Here is a 20,931-nt window from a genome sequence, read left to right on the forward strand (position 1 = left end):
CTATTTTAGCAAAAAACAATAACTTGGATGTCTCTCATTCTAAAGGGAGACAATACTATACAACAAAGGAATCGTTTCCGTAACAAAACAATGAACTACGTCACTCCATTGTTCTCATTTCTTCCACATACCCCATATTACAATATTCCCCATTTCTGCTCAAAGGCGACTTTTCAATGAAGGAGAAAAGAGAATTGAAAAGGAATTTAATGCCAATATTTAATTAGAGCTGATGTTTTAGTCCATAGGTAAACGTACTCGATTTATACAGGACACTGTAACTTCCAATTCACTCTGCCTTTTGAATCGTATCACCAGCTTAATGTTTATGAGCAGCAGTAAGCAGTAAGCTTATAAAAATATGAACAGAATGCCAGAATGCAAGTTGCGCATGCGCGTTGTGTAAGTACATCGAGAGCAAAATAGATTAATAAATTTCAATAAATTAATCTTTAACTATTCTTTTAAATTTAGAACAATATTTTGTTCCCTATAACTCCATTATCTAATTTTAACGGGGCAGTTGCAATAACTTTGATGATTTTTTCACTATTTTTTATTTTAATATTAACTGCAATTTCTTGGTCTACTTTCAAACGCTTGTTAAGATACACAGTATTCAGCTTGTCATTTCAACTTAAAGATGTTTAAACTGCATTGTTATTGTTGACAAGTGAATTCTGGTCCGGACTAGAATTCGCATCATGTTAACTATAACAGTCTATTTTACAGATATAGACACTGTGTTGAGTACAAAATGAAACTAAGTTTTACAAAAAAAGTAATCATTAGAGACACTTACTTTTTAAAAAGCTTATTTTATACTGTTCTTGGGCAACTACTCTATTCGTTTAGCACCAGCAATACTCGACACATCTGATAACCTTCGCAGGAGTTAGATGCAATTTGCATTTGTGGAAACAAAATAATCATTTGCTGTGTAATATTATTTCTAGTAAGATGCATCTGGAGTAACATTCTTTAATGATAGTGGCATATGCAAAGGATGAATAAAATAGCAGAATGATGAAAACAATATTATATATATACACTCTATGTGTGTTATATACATTCCAATCTTAGGAATCGAAAAAAGAATACATGATGCTGACGTAGGCTAACCTGTTTAAAACTGTCTAAACCGAACCCTACCTCAACTGGAAACCTGTCCAAACTGAACCCTTTTCCCAGCCCTATTCCAACAGAAATCTATGTTAAAAGGACCTCTATAAACCAAGCACTTCTCCAACTCGAACAATTTTCTCGGTGCCTGAACGGTTCAGTTCAGACAGGTACTAAAATATATATATATATATATATATATATATATATATATATATATATATATATATATATATATATATTATATATATATATTCACAACCTCTACTCTAGTATTGAGCACTCTACTCCAGCTGATCTTGAACTAAACAATATATATATATATATATATATATATATATATATATATATATATATATATATATATATATATATATCGTCAAGTTTCATACATCCATGATCTTCAGTTAACTTTGTTATACTTCTTTGAAATAATATTTATTGTGTAAGTTTTTTCCAATTTTTGCGATGATAGGTAAACACAGCAATACCATCCTTCATCTGTATACTAAGTAATATTTGATAGCTTGCATTCCTCTTGATCAGTAATGTCAACATTCGAGCTCTCTTTGTTTGGTATTGAATATATTGTTTGGTTTGATCCCGAGTTGTAAGCGGTTGCGATTTTAGGGGTTGTGGGTGTGGCACAATGTGCATTTCAGAAATCAGAATGTGATATTACTTAGATATGACAGCTGTGTGATTCAAAGAGTCCATCTCACATACCACCTGAGCCACGGGTGACTTAGCGGAATAGCAAAGTACTGACAGCTGTGAGAGATACACAAGACTGCATAGGAAACGCATTATTATGACTTTCATCAGATTATCGGAATGTAACATGTCTAGAATTTTCCTGTATAACGTATGTATCTTGGGTTATCAATCGTCTAACCTACGAGTAAAATGTTCGTTGGAGTGAGCTTGTTATATAGCGCCACCTGCCGATGAATGTTAAAATTTCATCGCTTAGGTGTTAACACCGCTAATAAATAACGTATGGCTTTCACAAATTTATCCTCTGTACTTAGTACATCAAGACATAACATTTGCTTTGCTATGGCAAATATCTTGATATAATTCATGATTCCCACGATTCCAAAAGAAAATGCCAAGCAAAACTAGAAGGTGACAAAGTTAGTCCAAGCAAAGCAACCAAGACATCAAGGGTGTATATACAACTGTGCGTATGAGATCAAATAAAAGTATATGATCATGTGTTTCCTGTAACTCAACCTGTCCAGTTGAAGACCCTCTGACCCAAACTTTACTTTCGCAATTGTAAAAGCTACACACGATTTTTTCCAATTTCAAATTCCATATTGACGAATCTCTTGTCATTTAAATAAAAGCTATGTACCTGACCAACCCGCCGTATAACCAGTAAATGGAATTATACCATTTTTACCTTGGTAATACTTGTTCCCAAACCTCGCATATCAGCAAAATTATTAAAACTCAGTTACAGCGACCAGACACTCGCAATATGCTGTTTTTATTATAAACACGGTAGTACGTTAGTGGCCAAAGGTCTCCGCGGAAGAGTTACGGCCCACTCTGTTCGTTACCTCGGTTATACCGCCCTCTTGCAGCGATTACTGACACTGTTTGTTTTGTCAGTGTTTGTTTTGCTTTATCATATGTTGGTAATTTTTCTTTTCGGTGCAAATGAAGGCGTAGTGCATGACTGGACATTGCTCATTCGTGATTTTCTTCCAGAGTGTCAATTCTTTTTTATTTGTTGTGATTCATATATTCAAGAGATTAAAACAAAACCAGAGAAAAATAATCATGTTTTTAGAATATTTATGTGTCTTTCATGTTGCAATTTACCTTTTTTGATTTATTCATTGCTTCAAGAATTATAAACAAAAGGAATACATATTTTCGTCATAAAAATAATCGTCCCATCATTTGAAGATAAGGAACCAATTTATATTTTAATTTCAGTCGTTTGTTTCGAGCAACTATCATTGCAAGTTGTGTTGGCCTCGTTCCAGCTCATAATCAGATGTTTTTTATTTGCTATATTTAGAACAAGTCCTCTTTTTCATCTCTTGTTCCATAGATACCGTGCTGGGAAGTGTCTGGTATTCCATCCGCCATGAGCCGAGCTCCGCTACAGTGTTAGATATCAAGCAAGGAATTTGGGTCAAAGAGGGACAACAGACGGCGAATGCGCCACGTAGAACACATGGTGAAGACTCCGGGTAGACACGTATGATGTTACTTTGGATACCTAATACGAGAGAATTTTTTTTCAGCTTCCGTGATTGACTGGCGCTGTTTCCCAAGTCTGGTCATGTACATCGGTAGCAGAGAGTGCATCACGCTAGTCATGCCGAGCCGTGGCCTGGCAACGAACAGCTCCCCCGAGCGATGTGCTGATAACTTACGTGCTCGTCGGTTGGACAATTGAACGCTGGGCGGCTTCCTTTGTGTGTGTCCTTGGTGATTACTTTCTCATACATGAGCCGATGATAGACGCGACCGTGACCTTGACAACGTGTCTGCATGAGTCAAAACAGGAAAACAGCAGGAGTTCACTACGCTTTGGTGACAGTGTCTTTCAACAAAATTTCTTCCGATTTCAAAGTCATTTTCCTCTTTCATTTTTGTCATACTAACTTTGAATAATATTTTCCGAGAAAATATTTCAAAAATATGTGTCTTATTTGTCAACATATTTCCTAAGACGCTCTTGAGTTCGTTAAAGAGATTTCCTGACCGAAAATCAACGAAGACAACATCAACCAATCTTGAAAAGAAATTCAAATGGCTTAGAAAAATGTAGAGGTGTAAAGGAGATGTTAAATTCTTTTCTATTAAATTCTGCAATGTCTCCTTTGTATAGCTAATTGCGAACATAGCGGGAACAAAAAACTGTACAGACAAATAAAAAAACTACTTCATTTTGAAGGAAAAACCCTCGTAACTTGTAAATTTAAGTCACATTTGTGTCTTCTGATAATTTTTCAAAGGCAAAGTACAAATTCTCAAGGGATACACGACTTCTCAAATGATAGACATTTAAGTTGCTATCTTCAACTTCATTACCATAGTAAAGAATGTCTCAAATCTTAAGCCTACCTACCTTCCTACATACATGCTTTATCAACATAATAATTTATTAAGTCATAATTCGAAATACGATCCCTTAACTCCATTTTGATAGCACGTTTTCGAGTGACATCTGTTGTCGGTAATTTATCTTACCTTATGGGCAATGCTCCCTCCTTTGACCTCATCATGTGAGATCGGGAAAATTGAAATATAAATATGTAATGTTGCAATTTTTGTGAAATTTTTCTCGAGTGTTTTGCCAATAAAACCTGAGAGAAAATAAAGCATGTGCATGTGTAGGTTTCGCTACTCTTCATATATATATATATATATATATATATATATATATATATATATATATATATATAATATATATATATATATATATATATATATATATATATATATATATATATATATATATATATATATATATATATATATATATATATATATATATATATATATATATATATATATATATATATATATATATATATATATGACTCTCATGTTTTACATTTTCTTTGGTAAGAGCATTATTTATTGTATCTGACCTCAAATGAACTGTGTTGGAAATGTGATCAATGCAAGGGTCAGCAGAGACACCTTAACATTTTTCAGATATTTTGGTTTGTTTGTTTGGAATTTGTGACTTACAGTTAATTGGTCGTTGTTTAAAACTATAACGTAATTGGTGAGAAGTATTTAAGTATGTATTCCAACTGATCTGTACAATTTAGGCGTTTGCTATTCACAGCTGGTGTTTCATGTACAAACTGCTGCTGGCTGGAAATTTAATGATATTTTTCATCTTTACCTGAAGGTAGCCAACGAAAATTGTTTTAGATGAATCTTTTTTGCAGCGAAATGTAAATTCAATCGCAATTCCCCGTCGGCACATAAATGTCTATATTGATATGGTATTCCTAAGGTAATCTTCTCTATAAACGTGGAAATTAACATTCATTTCGCGATTTAAAAAAAAAAATTTAGAACATATCGGGTCTTTTTCGATGCAAATGATGAAACAAATTCCTATTTGTAACATATGGCGTTTACCAATTTTGGCAGTTTTTCTTGACCTTCAGATGAAGGCCTTGACTTTCTTTTATGTGTTTCTTTCACACATACAAGAAGATTCATTTTAAAAACCTTGAACTGTAAAGTTTCACTTTTTAAAACACGATTCCATTTTTAGCAGCTGCGTCATAGCCTATAAACCCATCTGGCGATTAAACAGAAGAAGAGAGTCGAAATTACTGACTAAAAAGGTAAAAATATTCGATATATGTGCCTTTGTTTCGTTTCATTCGACCATAACGAATGACGTGCAAAATGATTGGTTGAAATGTTAACTATTTGCAAGTGAAATGTCCTATTCGTTTATTTATCAATTGTGGTTTCATTTAATCAGAAGAAACAATGCGATCTTTCGCTTAATAAGAGGAGAGAGTATATTAGTAGGACAAATATTAATCAAACAAACAAACATGAAATTTTCTATGGCTGACGGTTATTTTCAGGAAAAAGGGTTATTACTAACGTTTGCTCAGTTGCACGGAAAACCTTGAGCACGTTTCCAAATAGCATGTTTGTTTACTTAGACGTATATTACTTTCTTCCTTCTGTGTCCAGAAAGTGAATTTCGCCCCCAACCGGCTTAATTAAATAGGACGAAGGGTACAAGTCATCACTCACAAATGACTATATCAAAATATAAATACATGACCTATATTTCGTAGGATGATTAAGTGCAAATACAGGCATCTGTTAATATTTTATAATCATTAGAAACAGACTATGTGTCATCAAATTTTATTGCATATTTTGTGCATGATATCTTCATTTATTCTTCAAACATATGTTTCGAAGTGACTTTTATTATATTTTTGATCAATTATTTCTCTGCTGTTTCACAGTCAGTTTCGTGCCATTCGTTAGTTTTATAAGCACACATTGGAACAGTAATCATTTTTGTGAATTTCTGCTCCACTTTTACCTGGGAAATTGGGTCCGATAAGTTAGATTCGTTAGCTTTGGTGCAACATTTGGATGTTCTTGAAGCATTTCTGTTCTACCTAGCAACTCAAGACCGCTGATGGGGATCAACGCATGCGCACTGATCACTTTCTAGCACGTCAATGTCCCACTTTTAGCTTGATGTGAGGTCGCCAATCTTCAAAGGAAGCCGCTTCAAAGTGGCACCGCCCCCCGGCCTTGAATGACTAAACAGTCCCAAGTGAACACAACATGAGAAGCGAGCACGTTACGCCCAACAACACGTTTCGCTCGCCTTGGTTGCTAGTGACAACGGTACTATTTATACAACGCCGCGATGGTTGGATAGTTGGAAGTGTAGATTTTAACGATAGGGTTCTGTGCCCTTTGGTGGTTTGAAAGCATCTGTTTAGGTCAAGAGGTATTACGCTCGGGGTGAACGCAACAAACGAATCTTGTTTTTAAAATCAAAATGAAAGGTTCTGATTGGTTGAGAAAAAAAACAACGAATTTGTCGTTATTGTGCAATTTTCCCTAAGAAAAAAAAATTGAAAAATTCTCTTTTGAAAAATACAAAGTACGTATTTTTTGAGTGCATGAATTACGACTACCTTGGCAGAATGTGAAGTGTTTTTGTATACTGTTGTTCTCATAGGTGCAAAAACAACATCCGAATTTACAGCTCTTTACTTTACCAAAATTCCCCAGCTCCAGAGTGAAATTGGTTTTTACATCGTAGCCGGTTTGAAACTCGAACTTTCATTGACAACGATTCGGTGTACTCTATTCAAATTTAACTGAGCTAACGCGGAAATTCGATTGCTAAACACTGTAACGTATTAGGTAGTGTGCCATCAGCGAGCGCACTCGCTGACACGCCGGAAGCAAAACATGAGGGGTCAATTTGGGTCGTATGACCTTTAGCCCAGACGGTGCCATTGTACTCGTTTGATCACGTCTGAAAAGACGTACCGTTTTATCTTCAATTAAGTTGCCGCTGTTTTACTTGTTTCCAAATTTCGTTTCTGTTCCGCCGATAAGGCCAAATGTTACCGGAACGATAAGTCAACGCGCAGCGTTGGAGCGACCTATCCACAGCGAAGGTAATCGAGTATATAGTGACTAGACAAAGACATCCACATAATTAACCGACAAAGAAAGGAACTTCACGCAGTTTAAATTTCGGAATGTCATTTCATTAATCAACTGTCATTTCTCCGTCCACGAACTGCAATTTTTTCGTTGAACTGTCCGATATTTCGTTTAAATTATACGCAGATATGATTTTCAAATTTTAAAAGCAGACCTTTGTTTGGCACAATATGATCTCGCAAATGACATCATAAATTCTATGTATTTGCCCCATTTTGGGCATATTATGACGTCAGAGTCGTACCTGTGATTATGAAGCATATCAATGTATATCGTCGGTAATATTTGTGGACGTCATTTGCCAGACTAGCTCAGAATTTTCCCAAAATCGCCGAGAAATTGATAATTGTTTTAGACTGTCGCCTGGCGTTTGACCCACCAATCAGATGATTTACTACTGTCTGAGTAAAGGTCACCACCCATGCGTGTTGTAGAGATCGTCAGCTTGCCGTACCCTACCCTATATTTTGCAGCAAGACAGCATAGGTAACAATTAGCTTTCCACAATAAAACAGAATAAAAAATAAACACACTCCAAATCAATAACATTAGCACGCATAGCCCTATTGATGCTCACAAAAAATCTCCCTTCCCTCACAGTAAGTGTGCCAAAGAAAAGAATATATAATCCAGGCTAAGATTAGGAGAAATCCATGGGTATGGATAATTAAGTTTAAATCTAGTGTGTGTCCGATAACGTCTGTTCAGTTATCTATACAGTAGTGCTGGGCTCAGTAGTCAAAGAAATCGCCGACTAGATTACATGCCATTATATAAGAGTTAAGCAGCCTCACATATAAATCATAGCAAATTGTAAGATAAGTGGCGATAGTACCAGCCTTTATATGTGCTACTATCACCTTCTTTTGTTTTTTGATTGCACTTAGCAAAACGACTATGTATTCTCTAACTGTCTATTGCAAGTTCAGAGTTCAGTTTGTATCTGTAGTGGCGCACTTTCCAGCGCCCATTATTGAAGCTTTGACAACTCCACAGCAAAAAGTTATTAACTCAGCTTCTCGCAGTGTGTTCAGGACTTAACTTGTTTTTACCTATTTATTGATGAATAAATAATTATTTTTGCCACTATGATGTTATGCAAGGAGTATGCATTTTTTACAACATTAAGTATAAAGACTGTTTACATTCTTGAGTGCTGACCGAAGGTCAGCGAACTTCTGCATAGTTTGGTTACAATTGGTAAAAAGGGATACACTCAATCTATAGAGGGCCGGTCGCTAGTTAACAATATCCGGTGAGATGGGTTCTGCTTTGATCTGTTGTACAGATAATTTGGAATATGATGCAATGAACAAAGCGGCCGTCTGTCAATTCATTAAACCTGAGGATTCTTTCAAGACATATTGATAATGATAAATTTCTGACCGTCAGTCACCCTGTTTCTCCTCGTCACTGTCTACCTGTCTGTCTGCCTGTCTGTCTCTGTTTCTCTGTCTATTCTGTCTCCCTGTCTGTCTGTATCTGTTAGTCTCTATCTCTATCTCTCTATTTTATTCTTTCTCTCTCACTCTCTCTGGCTCTCTGTCTGTTTCTGTCTCTTTCTTTCTCTGTTTATCTGTGGTTCCCTCCTTGTATCTGCTCCTGTCTGTGTGTTTCTGTCTGTGTCTCTCTTCCTAAAGTATTGGTAAAAGGTTATCGATTTCTGTCAGTGTGTATATCCCTGTCTGTCCCTCGATTTGGCAGAGATTTCACGTCTCGTCCGTCTATTTAACGAGGGAGCCTGAGGAATTGTAATAGGTTAAATGTTTATTAGTAATTTCGAGTGATTAGTATAGGATCATGAATAATTGGAGCGTACCATAACTGTATTACCATGCATTACGGGCATTCTGGCAAATGTTTCTGTAATTGATTGCAAAGCCGGAGCGAATCTACCCTATGATGTATGAAGACAAGCGAGCAACTACATAAATACTTCATGCAGAAACTTGCAGCAAAGGTTCCCCTCTTCATTAATTTCTATGCCAGCTGCATTGTCCATCATCCTTGGGGACAGGGGCCTGGTCAAGTACTCCCAATAAAACGCGACATCTTCGCTTCCTTCTAAGACAAAGATATTTGTCACAGTTACGAGAGTGATGATGCTGTCTCGATAGTGCGTGTCCATGTGTTTCATCAGCCGGTTTATTTTAGATTCTTCTTGAATGTTCGCATAACTAACTCTTTTTTTTATTTGAAGCGGATCGCCGTCGCGTCGTCGGCTGTCTTCCTTACAAGCAAGTCGAACTTTGAAGTCAATTCGCAAAAGAGCCGCCCTTGGTTCGTTGATCTGTATCTGTTGTTTTCCGCTTTCAGTGTCTCCCTTACGATGATGAAGTCAATAGTATTCACAGATTTGCGTAGAATATCGTACCATGTACAATCCAGTAAATCTTTGGAGCGGTCTGCCTTGTACCTTTCGGCACAAGGGGCTTTCGTCATTTGAATATCTCACCCTTTCAAAGCCCCATTAATTCTGACTGTCACTGAATGTTCAAATATTTTTCTCTCTCACTGTATGATGCATTTTCTTGCTCTAATCCTGAAATCATGTCAATTACGTATTGTTCAGTTTGTCACTGTGTGTCTGTAATGTTCATCTCATTGTTGATGATTCGTGTTCAGTCAGGACCAAAGTCGATTGTCTGTAAATTTTGATGATGTTTTCCACTATTTTATTTTTTTATACATCAACTAGTTTCTCGCTCTACTTCACAAGGATTGTTGAGACACGCAGTGTTGAGCTTAGAAACCTAGTTTGTACATGTGTAAACTGCATTGTCATTGTTGACATGCCAATACTGGTCCGATCTAGAATTCAGATGAAAACAATAAAAGTGCAGTTTATACATATACAAGGGTCGACAAGGTAAATATTTCGAGTTTCAACATGCTTTGGTGGGTACAGTCATTCGAAACAAAAAAAGTTTATTTAATCATCAAATGTTACAGCCAAAGCCCCTTTAACATAGCTTGGGGGTATGTATGTATGTATGTATGTATGTATGTATGTATGTATGTATGTATGTATGTATGTATGTATGTATGTATGTATGTATGTATGTATGTATGTATGTATGTATGTATGTATGTATGTATGTATGTATGTATGTATGTATGTATGTATGTATGTATCTATGTATCTATGTATCTATGTATCTATGTATGCATGTATGTATCTATGTATCTATGTATCTATGTTTAAATGTATCTTCCTGTGATAAAGTGCCAAATGCAAAAAGCAGAATTATATACTTATAAACTTGCATGTACAAAGTCAAGGTAACCCCATCTCTTAGTCTTCACTAAAATGTGTTCCGGTAACGCGACCTCTGGAACTTTCACAACTTTTCGACATTTCGCAATTTTAAAAGTCAAGATTTAGTCTATTTTTCTTGGTTTTGATGGGTCGTATCCCATGAAAGGTAAACATAAAGTTCCGACTTTCTATCCAATTGCAGATTGCTTGTTCTCGTCCTATATCAAGTACTTACTTTACAAATGTACTATATAGTTGTCCTCTCTCTCTCCCCCTCTCTCTCTCTCTTCCTCTCTCTCTCTCTCCCCCTCTCTCTCCCCTCTCCCCCCTCTCTCTCATTTTTCTCTTAAATTTCTCACTCGGCGTTTGTGCTTCTTACACTGACGTCTAATTGTTTAACATCGAAGAAGGTCCCCTTTGGATGCTTCTGGTCGTCTCCTAGCAACGGTACGCGATGCGGCTGACAAAATGAACCCTGAGATGGGTCTCAGGCGACCTGTGTGAAGCTCCGGGAACAATGAGAAATGGCGACTCAAAATTGCTTTCTTTTTACTTGCTAACCGCTTCCATGTTTCGCTGTCAGCACGAAGCCATTAAACACCCCTATATTGATGATAAACTTTGTCTTGAGAATAGTTTTGGGGAAAGATGTGACCAAACAGGGAGAGGAATGTTTTGAGCTCACTGAAGGGGAAAATGTACAAGAACAAATCGTAGTCTCCATATAACCATCCTCTGGGGCTAATAATTTTAAAAATCCAATTCCGGTAGTTGTTAAGCAAGCGGAGAAATCGGCATAGCACGGCTAATCGGCCACCGTCTCCTACCCACACACCTGACAATATCAAGAATAATCTATACTCGTAAAATTTGTCTATATTGGCGGAGAAATCGCTGAGATATTTCATCAGTCAAAGTGCCTATGGTCTCGGCGGTGGCTTTTATGCAGGCCAGCAGCCATTCATTACGGTGAGACGTGCTCCAGATCAAAGGAAGGCCGAATACATTTGACTCGGGGCGGTCATCAGAACAAAAATCGGAAAATCGTCCGCTGCATATGCGATGAAGGTTGGATCTCATTGGCAGTGCCTTGAATATATATCACGCTTGAGCAATAGAAAAAGATCGCCAAAACAAGGCTGTAAATCTTCGTTTTCTATTCTAACGAAACTATCAAAGATTCACCAGTAATTGTAAAATTTCAACTCTGAATAAATATTGGGATGAATGGTCGAGAACGCAGTGGCGCTATCATATACAGTTAGAACATTTTAAAACTTAATTTTGTAAATGTTTTGTAAAAAATATGTCATCTCAGACAAGGGAAGTTGAATGAGTCATTCCTTTATTGACAAGGCAGTATATTCGTGTTACTTTCGTTTGTTTGTAACAGTTGATTGAGAAAACGAAATTGTGTGATACAACACACAATGGTTACCATTTCGATATTTAATGATGATTATGACGATGTTGATGGCATACCTACATACATTCATGCATGCATGCATGCATACATACATACATACAGACAGACAGACAGACTGACAGACAGATAGACAGACAGACAGACGGACGAACATACATGCATCGATGCATCCATCCATCCTTCAAATCTACATACGTGCATATATATATATATATATATATATATATATATATATTATATATATGTGTATATATATATATATATATATATATATATATATATATATATATATATATATATATATATATATATATATTATATATATATATATCAGATGAAACAGAATGCTACATGTGAATTGCTTTCGCTTCCTGGTATCGGATATTGTGCATGTAGTATCGGATATTGTGTATGTATAGAGAAATGAAGTGAAACAAAGCAAACGATTGGTTCTTAATAATAAAAACTTAAGTTTTATTATCACGTATAAAAGTTGTCAATTAGCGCAAAACGACGAGCCGGCAATGAGCAATTTGTGTGTTCTTTTCGATTGGGTCAAAGGTTAACAAATGACCTACATATCACAAAACGAGTGCGATAAAAGTTAATATTAACTCACAAAAATGAGCTACAGTAATAAATACAGAATGACGTCATCAAGTTTATCGACAGACTGACAAGTCAACATTATAAATGTTAATTCTAGTTTTGAAATAAATTCTGAAAAATATTCGATTAAAATAGCAATTAACAGGAGCACATTCCCTAGCAGCTTTCATTTCAATAGCAACACCTGTTGTTATGGACGTCAGTGTTTATTATGATTTGTCAAGCTGTGAAATAAACCCTTTATAGTATTTGTACACTAGCATGGTCGAAGAGGTACTGTAAGACTTGTCTCACTTTAATATTGTAAGCTGGAAAACTCATCTAATGTACCCAAAAAAACAAAACAAAATATTGTGAGTGAAAGTTCTACAGTACTTTGATCTACGTGACTTGTTCATTCCATACAGAACTCGTCGAGTGCTTCTCGCTACATAAATCTACTCGAAAAAAATACAATTCGCCGGGGAATTCAGGACAAGTTTGCTCCATCGAAAATGTGAACCGCACGACAAAATAAGATTCTCTGGTTCGTCATGGCAGATAAAAGAGGCCGGCATGTTGGCAGTGTTGAATACTTTATTGTGACGTACGAGAGCTTGTATTAAATAGTATCAGGATGAGAAAGTCGTCTGTGTACTTGTACTGCGTGAGGACAACCACGAGTGGCAGCTAGCTTAACCCCAGAGTCCCACACGTCCGATCTGCCACTCTCAACATTTGGCTCGAATTTTGCAAATTTTGTGCGAACTTTTCCCAAATTTTGCGTCCGCTTTGTTCCGGAGGTGACCAAACGGTATTGCACTTACAAAACTGGCGGGATCGCGGCGTAGCTCTGACAGGAGTGAGCCGAGTTTCCGAGAAGGCGGGAAAACGCGCCGAGCGACAGGGCTATACGGTTACCGTATTAAACGAGATGACAGAATCAGAATAAGTATTGGTGAGGGACACTTGATAGGCCGGGCAGCTCCTCTGAAATGTGCTAATTGTGATGTTTAGAATATCAAGACAGATTTATCGGTTACCACAAGGAAAACTACACTGTACCCTGGACTGGCATTAATACAGTTTTCTGCCCTAGTCAATCTCGTCCCATCGTCGATTCTCATTTTTGCAAAGTGCAAAATAAAGACGCTCTGGCTAGCACGCTCACACATCGTAAAGATACACCGCATTCCTACGGAGCTTTTTCAACACGAAAAAAGTATATGCTTTCGATCGCTGACTCCCGCTCTGGTGAACCATATCTCACGCCAACGCCTTATTATGTAAATTACATTACACACAAATTTTAAATATCTGCAGAATTCAGTTCCATGTTTGAAATTAATTTAAGTTGACATTAATTTCAAAGTGCACGCCAAAAATGGCGTAAGCAGTTATAAACCTTCAACGTGCTGGAGTTGTAGTGGAATTTTCCAACACGGGGGGAAAAGCTCTGACAGGCCCCGTCATTTGCGTCCTACAGTAAGTACGATGTCAAACTGGCATCGCTGCAAAAAATAGCACCACACGGAAAAGTCTTTACACTACATAACCACTTGGACTGTGATTTCAAACACTCGTCCATTCATTCGCCCTAAAAACAATTCCTCTCTTTCGTCGTAATACTGATAAATGTATAATATTACAAAAATATATAATTTCTATAAAGAAAAACAAACCAAAGCTTTGTTGAATTATTTTTGGAAGACGACAATATATGGAAGAAAATGTAAAATGTTACGAAAATACAATTTTTGTAACACATGCAAACCTATAGTTACTATATATTATTGTAAATAAAGTTAGTTATGTTTTTTTGTTGGATACTGCCAACTTTAATCAAAATAGCCTAAGTTGTAAAAAGATTAACTCGCATGAGTAAATCATATTTTATCCGCAAATTTTTAGTTTTCAATTTTCTTTCAAGGAATAGAAGGTCTGTGTTCTGAAGGAAAGTGTTCAACCCTCACGACGTTTTGTTTGTAGAAGTCGGTATTCTTCTAGTGTGTCCCCGTGCCTAATAAATTTCCCCCGTCACTACTTAAAAACTAGACCCTGTTTTCTTTATCTGGGGCTAGTCGGCTGGTTCCATCAAAGGATGTTTAAGCTTGGAAGCTGTTTTGTTTATATATTGTAAGGAATCAAGTTGGCGTGACTTGCCCTTCTGCTTGTTACGAGTATGACAGATAGGCCTAGTGTTTAAAATTAGATTACCTAGAAACCCGGCACTGGAGATTTCTCTTCTTGTTTTAATCAACAAACAAATAAAATGCCGTCATGCGCACTTGCATATCGCGGTTTACAAAAAAGGCTACGAGGACGAAAAAATGTCGAAAACCGGTCAGCGAAGGTCCTAAAACAAACTAATCTATATATTAGTGTGGCAACAAAGGCCGCTGGTAGAGCAACATACACTTTCCGTTTAGCGATAAATACACATTGAAACATACCGAATTGTTCCTTGCTAAATTCATTTACAATTTTTTCAACTTTTATAGTATCAAGTTTTAGCCATCAAAAATCAACGCTTTCTATCCAAAACATACGACGCGTGGTGTACGCGTATTTGCTCAGTTCAGCGCGTACTACTCGTAGACAGGTGGGTTAATATTGCCACCAATAAATTCACGCTTTTGATTCATAAAAACGTAATCTCCTTTAATTAGAAGGAATAAATTTTATACTTCATACCAGATTTTTTTCATCTCTCGCTTGAATTAGACGATGATGCTGGGACGGTATTTTTTAAAATTTGTCATTTTGCTAAACAGTACTTTGGCAACAATAATAATACAGAACTTTTTTCACAATAATACTGAACGTACAGATAATACTGGAATTTGTCTCTATCTACTTTAAGATTTGACCAAGAAATCCTACTTCGATAGACAATATCGTCTGCCATTCATCAAGTATAAGTTTTCAACAATCATTTACACATATACAAACCATTCTAACGGTGAGGTCGACATTGACATTGGAGTTTGTTATTTGACTTGAGAAACAGCGAAAGATTTGTTTGTTTGTTTGTTTTTGTTGGACGTCGACAGGATTCCACTAGCTTGGCGCGAAAACTAAGACGCCTGGACGACACTGCAGTCTACAAATTTTCGAAGAAATTTTCACCGAATTCGGATACAACCAGCCATAGAGTGTCGGTCGCAGAAACAAAGCAATGCTTGTTTGCAATTATGTGCAAGTGAAAAAATAGGCAAGAAATACGGGTAAAATTATTTGAGCGTAACGAATGACATAACATACACGATAACCTTACGCGAATAACAAACACGAAAAAACATGCACAATTTTAAGAGATAAAAATAAAACAGCTAAACTCTGCATATAAACCTGACTTTAAAAGTTATACCTTATATGTGTACTATTTGAAAATATTGCATTCAAAACAGAAACGACATACATGACGTTTTATCCGAATAAGATACTGTTTTCCAGACATTTAAACACTGCTTTAACGACAGGTCGTAAAAGTGTGTATCATTATCTTCCAGGCTGAAACCTGGCATTTGCTAAGGTAGCGTTGTGATTTTGCCCCTTGACGAACACAGGAGCGTGTCCGCCGTCGGACTTCACACACAAGGTCTGTGTTTGGAACATATTGCCTACGCAGTGAATTTTCACTGTAAATTTCTTCAAAATCTATTTATATATCTATCTTATTTACTGTGTATTATATTATCAATTTTCTCATGAGGTAATACTGCTTATGGTTTGTGTACAACAACAAGGCAGCGTGAAAATGTTGTTGACCTTATCGAGATACAAAATGGCGTAAAATTAAAATTGTCCTGTAGTGCTTGTACAAGTCGTAGTCTGCCCGCTACTTCCCTACGCAGTTATTGTTCGTCTCCATTTTGGGTGAATTTTCATCTTTGTCGGCGTTAACGTTCTCCTTTTTGCCTTCTTTCTTCTGTTTCATGCGTCGGTTTTGGAACCAGATTTTGATCTGTCTCTCGGAGAGTCCCACAACTTGGGAGATTTCTATCCGGCGCTTTCGTGTCAGGTACTGGTTGAAATGGAATTCCTTCTCCAATTCGAGAGTTTGGAAGCGGGTGTACGTCTGCCTGCCTCTTCGTTTGTCAGTACCAACAATTTGTGTTCCTGTAGGCCAAGGAAAAATGGATACAAATACACTTATTTGTCAAACACAGTTATGTGTCGAAGGCTATCGTTCCTTGCGAAATCACGACGGCAAACGACAAAATGTGTCGGTTTTTTTGCCGCGCTGTTCCAAGGTCAACTCACGCAGGTCAAATCCGAACGGTAGCGCACAAACAATCACCGATTGTTTCTGTGTCTGCAATTTTTGGGAGTTGTCGTGACATTAACTGTCAAATGAGACATCAGACGAAGATACAGACGACACATAAAGAGCAAATAGGGCCCTGAGTCTCAATATGTAACAAAGAAGGGAATCACAAATTCATGATTACAGACAAACGTTCTTGTCGTTTACAAGGTTTTTTTCAAAGGAATTTCCACCTGAGCTCGGTGCGGTAGTGGTTCGAACTTACATTTTCAAAATATACAGATTAATTAACGGAAAAGCCACGAATTTAGACTGACCCAGACTCAAATAGGATTCATAGAAATTCCAAGGGTAGATATTTCCTCTGTGATCTGTCCGTAACGAGCCGAATAATTCTACTTCACTATTGAGGTGGTTTGTCGCTACGAACAAGCTTTATTTACGACCATGACGGTGACACCTCTGTCTCTTCTGAAGTCGAATTTGTGTTTTGGACAATGTCTCTGTCCGTCATTGAAGACAAGGTGAGCGTCAGAATGTTTGACCATCGCACAGTTTATGTCTCGTGTTTGCTTGTCGCATATGTCCAATAAAACTGACAATCCTGAATCGCTGGGGACTTGAAAGAAACAGTTGTAAAAATGCAGCACACATTGAGTTGACACTTTTCACAACAGCTATGCTCGCTCTCTCTCTCTCTCTCTCTCTCTCTCTCTCTCTCTCTCTCTCTCTCTCTCTCTCTCTCTCTCTCAAAACTTTCAAACTCTCAAACTCTCTCAAACTCTATACCGCAGGCTAATCTAAGAAGGAAACTTCAAAATTGAAAGACAAACCTATTCCTTTTCTACACAAAACACAAGATTAGTCTCCAAACACCAAAAATAGTTGAAGCGTCGTTAAAATTTCCAGAAAATGAAGCACCTCCATATTTTTGTAAAATTTATGTATAAGCAAAATGTCAACTAGGTTTCTAGCAAAATGCCGTTAAATGGACTGAAGCTCTGAGCAACGGTTTCGGTATATTTTCGTCTTTTAAAAATTCCAGCGAAGAGAAAATTTTAAACTTTACTACACCAGTTTTCTGGTCGAAAAGAAAAAGGTTGATCAGAATTGTTTCCTACCAGCAATTTTCATTTCCAGTCTAAAGACGCGAATATATTTGCTCAATATTTTTTACAAGACAAGAGCTTTATGTAAAATGCAGACTCGAACGAGATCAAGATTTTGATTTTACAGATCGAGATTTTGAGATTTTGGAAAAGCTGATTCTCGGGGCGAGAAAGACAATATTGTAAAATCTGAACGAGCAAATAAATTGAACAACATCTTAAATCTCAGCAGAATGGCGAAATGACATTGTCGATATTTTAACTTCGTTATAAGAATATAAAGATCTGCTGGCATAGATTTGATCATGTTTTATGAACTGTAGGCAAAGTGACAAAATTGTGAGTGAATGAAGCCAGGCGGAGTTTGCAGAAGAATTGGAGACAAATGCGGTAGTGTGAAGCACGATTTAACTCAAATTTGGCTGCAAAACGCGTAATCTTTACCTCACCCGATATTTTGAAAAACATTTTAAATCTGTTCAGACAATCACTACAGAAGTGGAAATAGTTCAACAGACAAAACCTAAGAATCTAATTTTAAAATTTATTGGAGGTAAAATACGGTTTAGTGTGGGTTTGGTGGCAATGCTGGGAATCTTGTGTATTTTGATTTCTCGGTTGGCTAGTAAGTCGCTGAGATTCGCTTCTTTCAGGCTGTTAGGAATACACTTGCTCAAATCCAACACTTTGTTGTTTTGACTGGGTTTGCTGGCAGCTTTAGTGTGTGCTGGGGAATCCCTGTTTTATGTATGTTACTAAAAATGACCGACTGTTACGAGCGATCATAAAATAAAACTCAGTAGGTCGAATTTTACGAGCTGATCCGTTCGCAAATCCCGACTCCAGGCAGTAAAAAAGACGACCTGAAAATATATCTCTCATGATATGAGCGAGAAGAGTACGTAACTGATGCTCTCTCGAAAATGTTGCGTTGATAGGTAAGATGCAGATCTAAAATTTACACACATAAACGTACAGAATACACAAAAAAGAGAAAAAATTGCAATTTTTTTGCACTTTTCACGATTAATGTTTCCCGCCACAAAATGGTCGTTTGATGACCCGTTACAAGACGAGGTAAACCATGTCGCTCCATGAATCGGCTGATTTACTAGTAGCTCATAAAATCGCACGAGATCGAACTAGACATGAATAATAAAACCCGGTTGAAATTTGTCTAAAATATGACCGGTTTATTTATAGGAGAGTCTTTCCCCTTTTTATTATTATCGTTATTATGCGATTTCCGAGTCTATTTTGGGCAGTAATTAAAAGGTATTCCCCGTGTAATTTTTTACAACTGATCAGGGGATACTAGCTCAGATTACCACAATACCTAGCACGGAAATATGATTAAATATTTTTCCGTGTTTTAAGTACATTTTCGACCCTAAATAATTTCAATAATGTGCATTTACATTCAAACGACTGTAAAATATAATTAACGGTTCACATGTCAACAAAATGGTTTGTGGATGTTGTGAATCTTCAGTGATATCAAAACTTTGAGGCGGGAAAAGGTAGGTGCTGTGTAGCCCGCTGACGATTTCAAAGCGAATCGTTCAGCGTTGACATTTTGGGTCGCATGGGGAATTTGGTTTGCTCGAGAAATTGTAGTTTGTGCCCGAGATATGACGGGCAATTCGCTGGGTTATCGCGAACGGCTGTCGTGGTTGTTTTGAAATACGGTACCTATTGACTCGGCTGCCGAAGGTCGAAGCTATTAAACTAGTTTGACTGTTTTGAGGGCCAGGCCGTGGCAAGTACAGCACCATGCACACGCAAACACCAATATGCCATAGCTTTTTGAGTTTTTTTAATATTTTCAGGCTTTCCTACCTGGGACCTTCATCCATCCGTACACAGGGATTTTCACACTTTGTGACGGTGCCTCGTCGCTGTTTCGCTCGCTGGGGCTCTCGTCACGGGAGGGCGCGAGACAGCCCTTCCGGTAGTGGTGGGATGCGGTCACGGCGTTCGTCCCCAGTCCCTGATGATAGTGATCTGACAGCCCGTCGTAATTTCTCGTGTCCCAGGAACTGGCCACAGACGAATACACCCCTGTGTAGTTGGTCATCTCACCGAACCCAACGTTGTAATTAAAAGTTTGCGAAAAGCTGTGTGCTGGGTAGCTGACCGGGACATGGCCGGCTTGGTATGGCAGCTGTAGGCCACCTCCATACGATGAATACTGACTGCCCGACGAGCTCTTCAAGTAGCAGTTGTTGTTTTTCGATTTGCTCGGCTGCACAGGCTCGAATCCACTTGGAAACCATGCGTCGCCCGGCTGGTATTTTGAAATCAAAGAATTCACGAAATAGGAAGTCATTGGAGAGTGATTTAGGACCGCTTCGGTCGCTTTTATGGTCCTCCACTGAAAAGTTTTTACGATTTCACCACGCTCGTAAAGCCGCCCTGAACTTTTGTCATGTGATAGCGGCTTCTCTTTGAAGTTCCCTCCGACCAACCGGGGGCCTCCTTATAACATGCCCACATCCTACGAGCCAATCCTAATCTCCGTTCTATAAATTTATAGTGTAGAGCCTAGGCAGTAAATATGATAATAATGGACGATTTTATGTGTTTGTATTCAGACGACAATTTTTTTCGTGTCCCAAACGACAGACACAAATCATTTTTAGCCTCTGCTTCTCCTAGATTCTTACGGTTCATCCAAATGCACACACGTCTACACTTTCTTCAGGGTTCCAAGTACCTGACGACCCGGGCATAAATTTCGTAAAAGAAAAAATTTCCACCAGACGACAATTTTGACCTTGGTCAAGAAAAGTATGCCGTTTTATGGCAGGCATGATCTTTTAGACTGTGGATGTGAGACGACCGAGGCATTTGTTGTAACAACTTAGGCCCCGTAGTCTGACGTTTTTAGAGGGGAGATATACAATTTAATGGTCCTGTCCCAGTCAAAACGGCATTAAAA

General features: G+C 37.5%; 1 protein-coding gene and 1 long non-coding RNA gene across 3 annotated transcripts in view; one reads left to right on the top strand and one right to left on the bottom strand.

The window, feature by feature from the left end:
* The window catches only part of LOC139124061 (uncharacterized), a 153,741-nt gene extending 149,272 nt beyond the window's left edge, over nucleotides 1-4,469 (top strand). For both annotated transcript variants that reach the window (XR_011549852.1, XR_011549853.1), the window contains one exon: nucleotides 3,191-4,469. This is a non-coding gene — a long non-coding RNA (uncharacterized lncRNA). The remainder of the gene's footprint in view (nucleotides 1-3,190) is intronic.
* Nucleotides 4,470-12,473: 8,004 nt separating this feature from the next.
* LOC139124068 (homeobox protein Hox-B7-A-like) lies at nucleotides 12,474-20,887 on the bottom strand. The gene is made up of 2 exons (XM_070690199.1): nucleotides 19,830-20,887; nucleotides 12,474-16,733 (listed from the first exon to the last, which is right to left on the bottom strand). The coding sequence occupies exons 1-2, from the start codon at nucleotides 20,317-20,319 to the stop codon at nucleotides 16,453-16,455; spliced, it is 771 nt and encodes a 256-aa protein (XP_070546300.1). The 5' UTR covers nucleotides 20,320-20,887; the 3' UTR covers nucleotides 12,474-16,452.
* Nucleotides 20,888-20,931: the final 44 nt, after the last annotated feature.

This window comes from Ptychodera flava (genome assembly GCF_041260155.1).
Source record: "Ptychodera flava strain L36383 chromosome 23 unlocalized genomic scaffold, AS_Pfla_20210202 Scaffold_23__1_contigs__length_28996876_pilon, whole genome shotgun sequence".
Taxonomy (NCBI): Eukaryota; Metazoa; Hemichordata; class Enteropneusta; family Ptychoderidae; genus Ptychodera; species Ptychodera flava.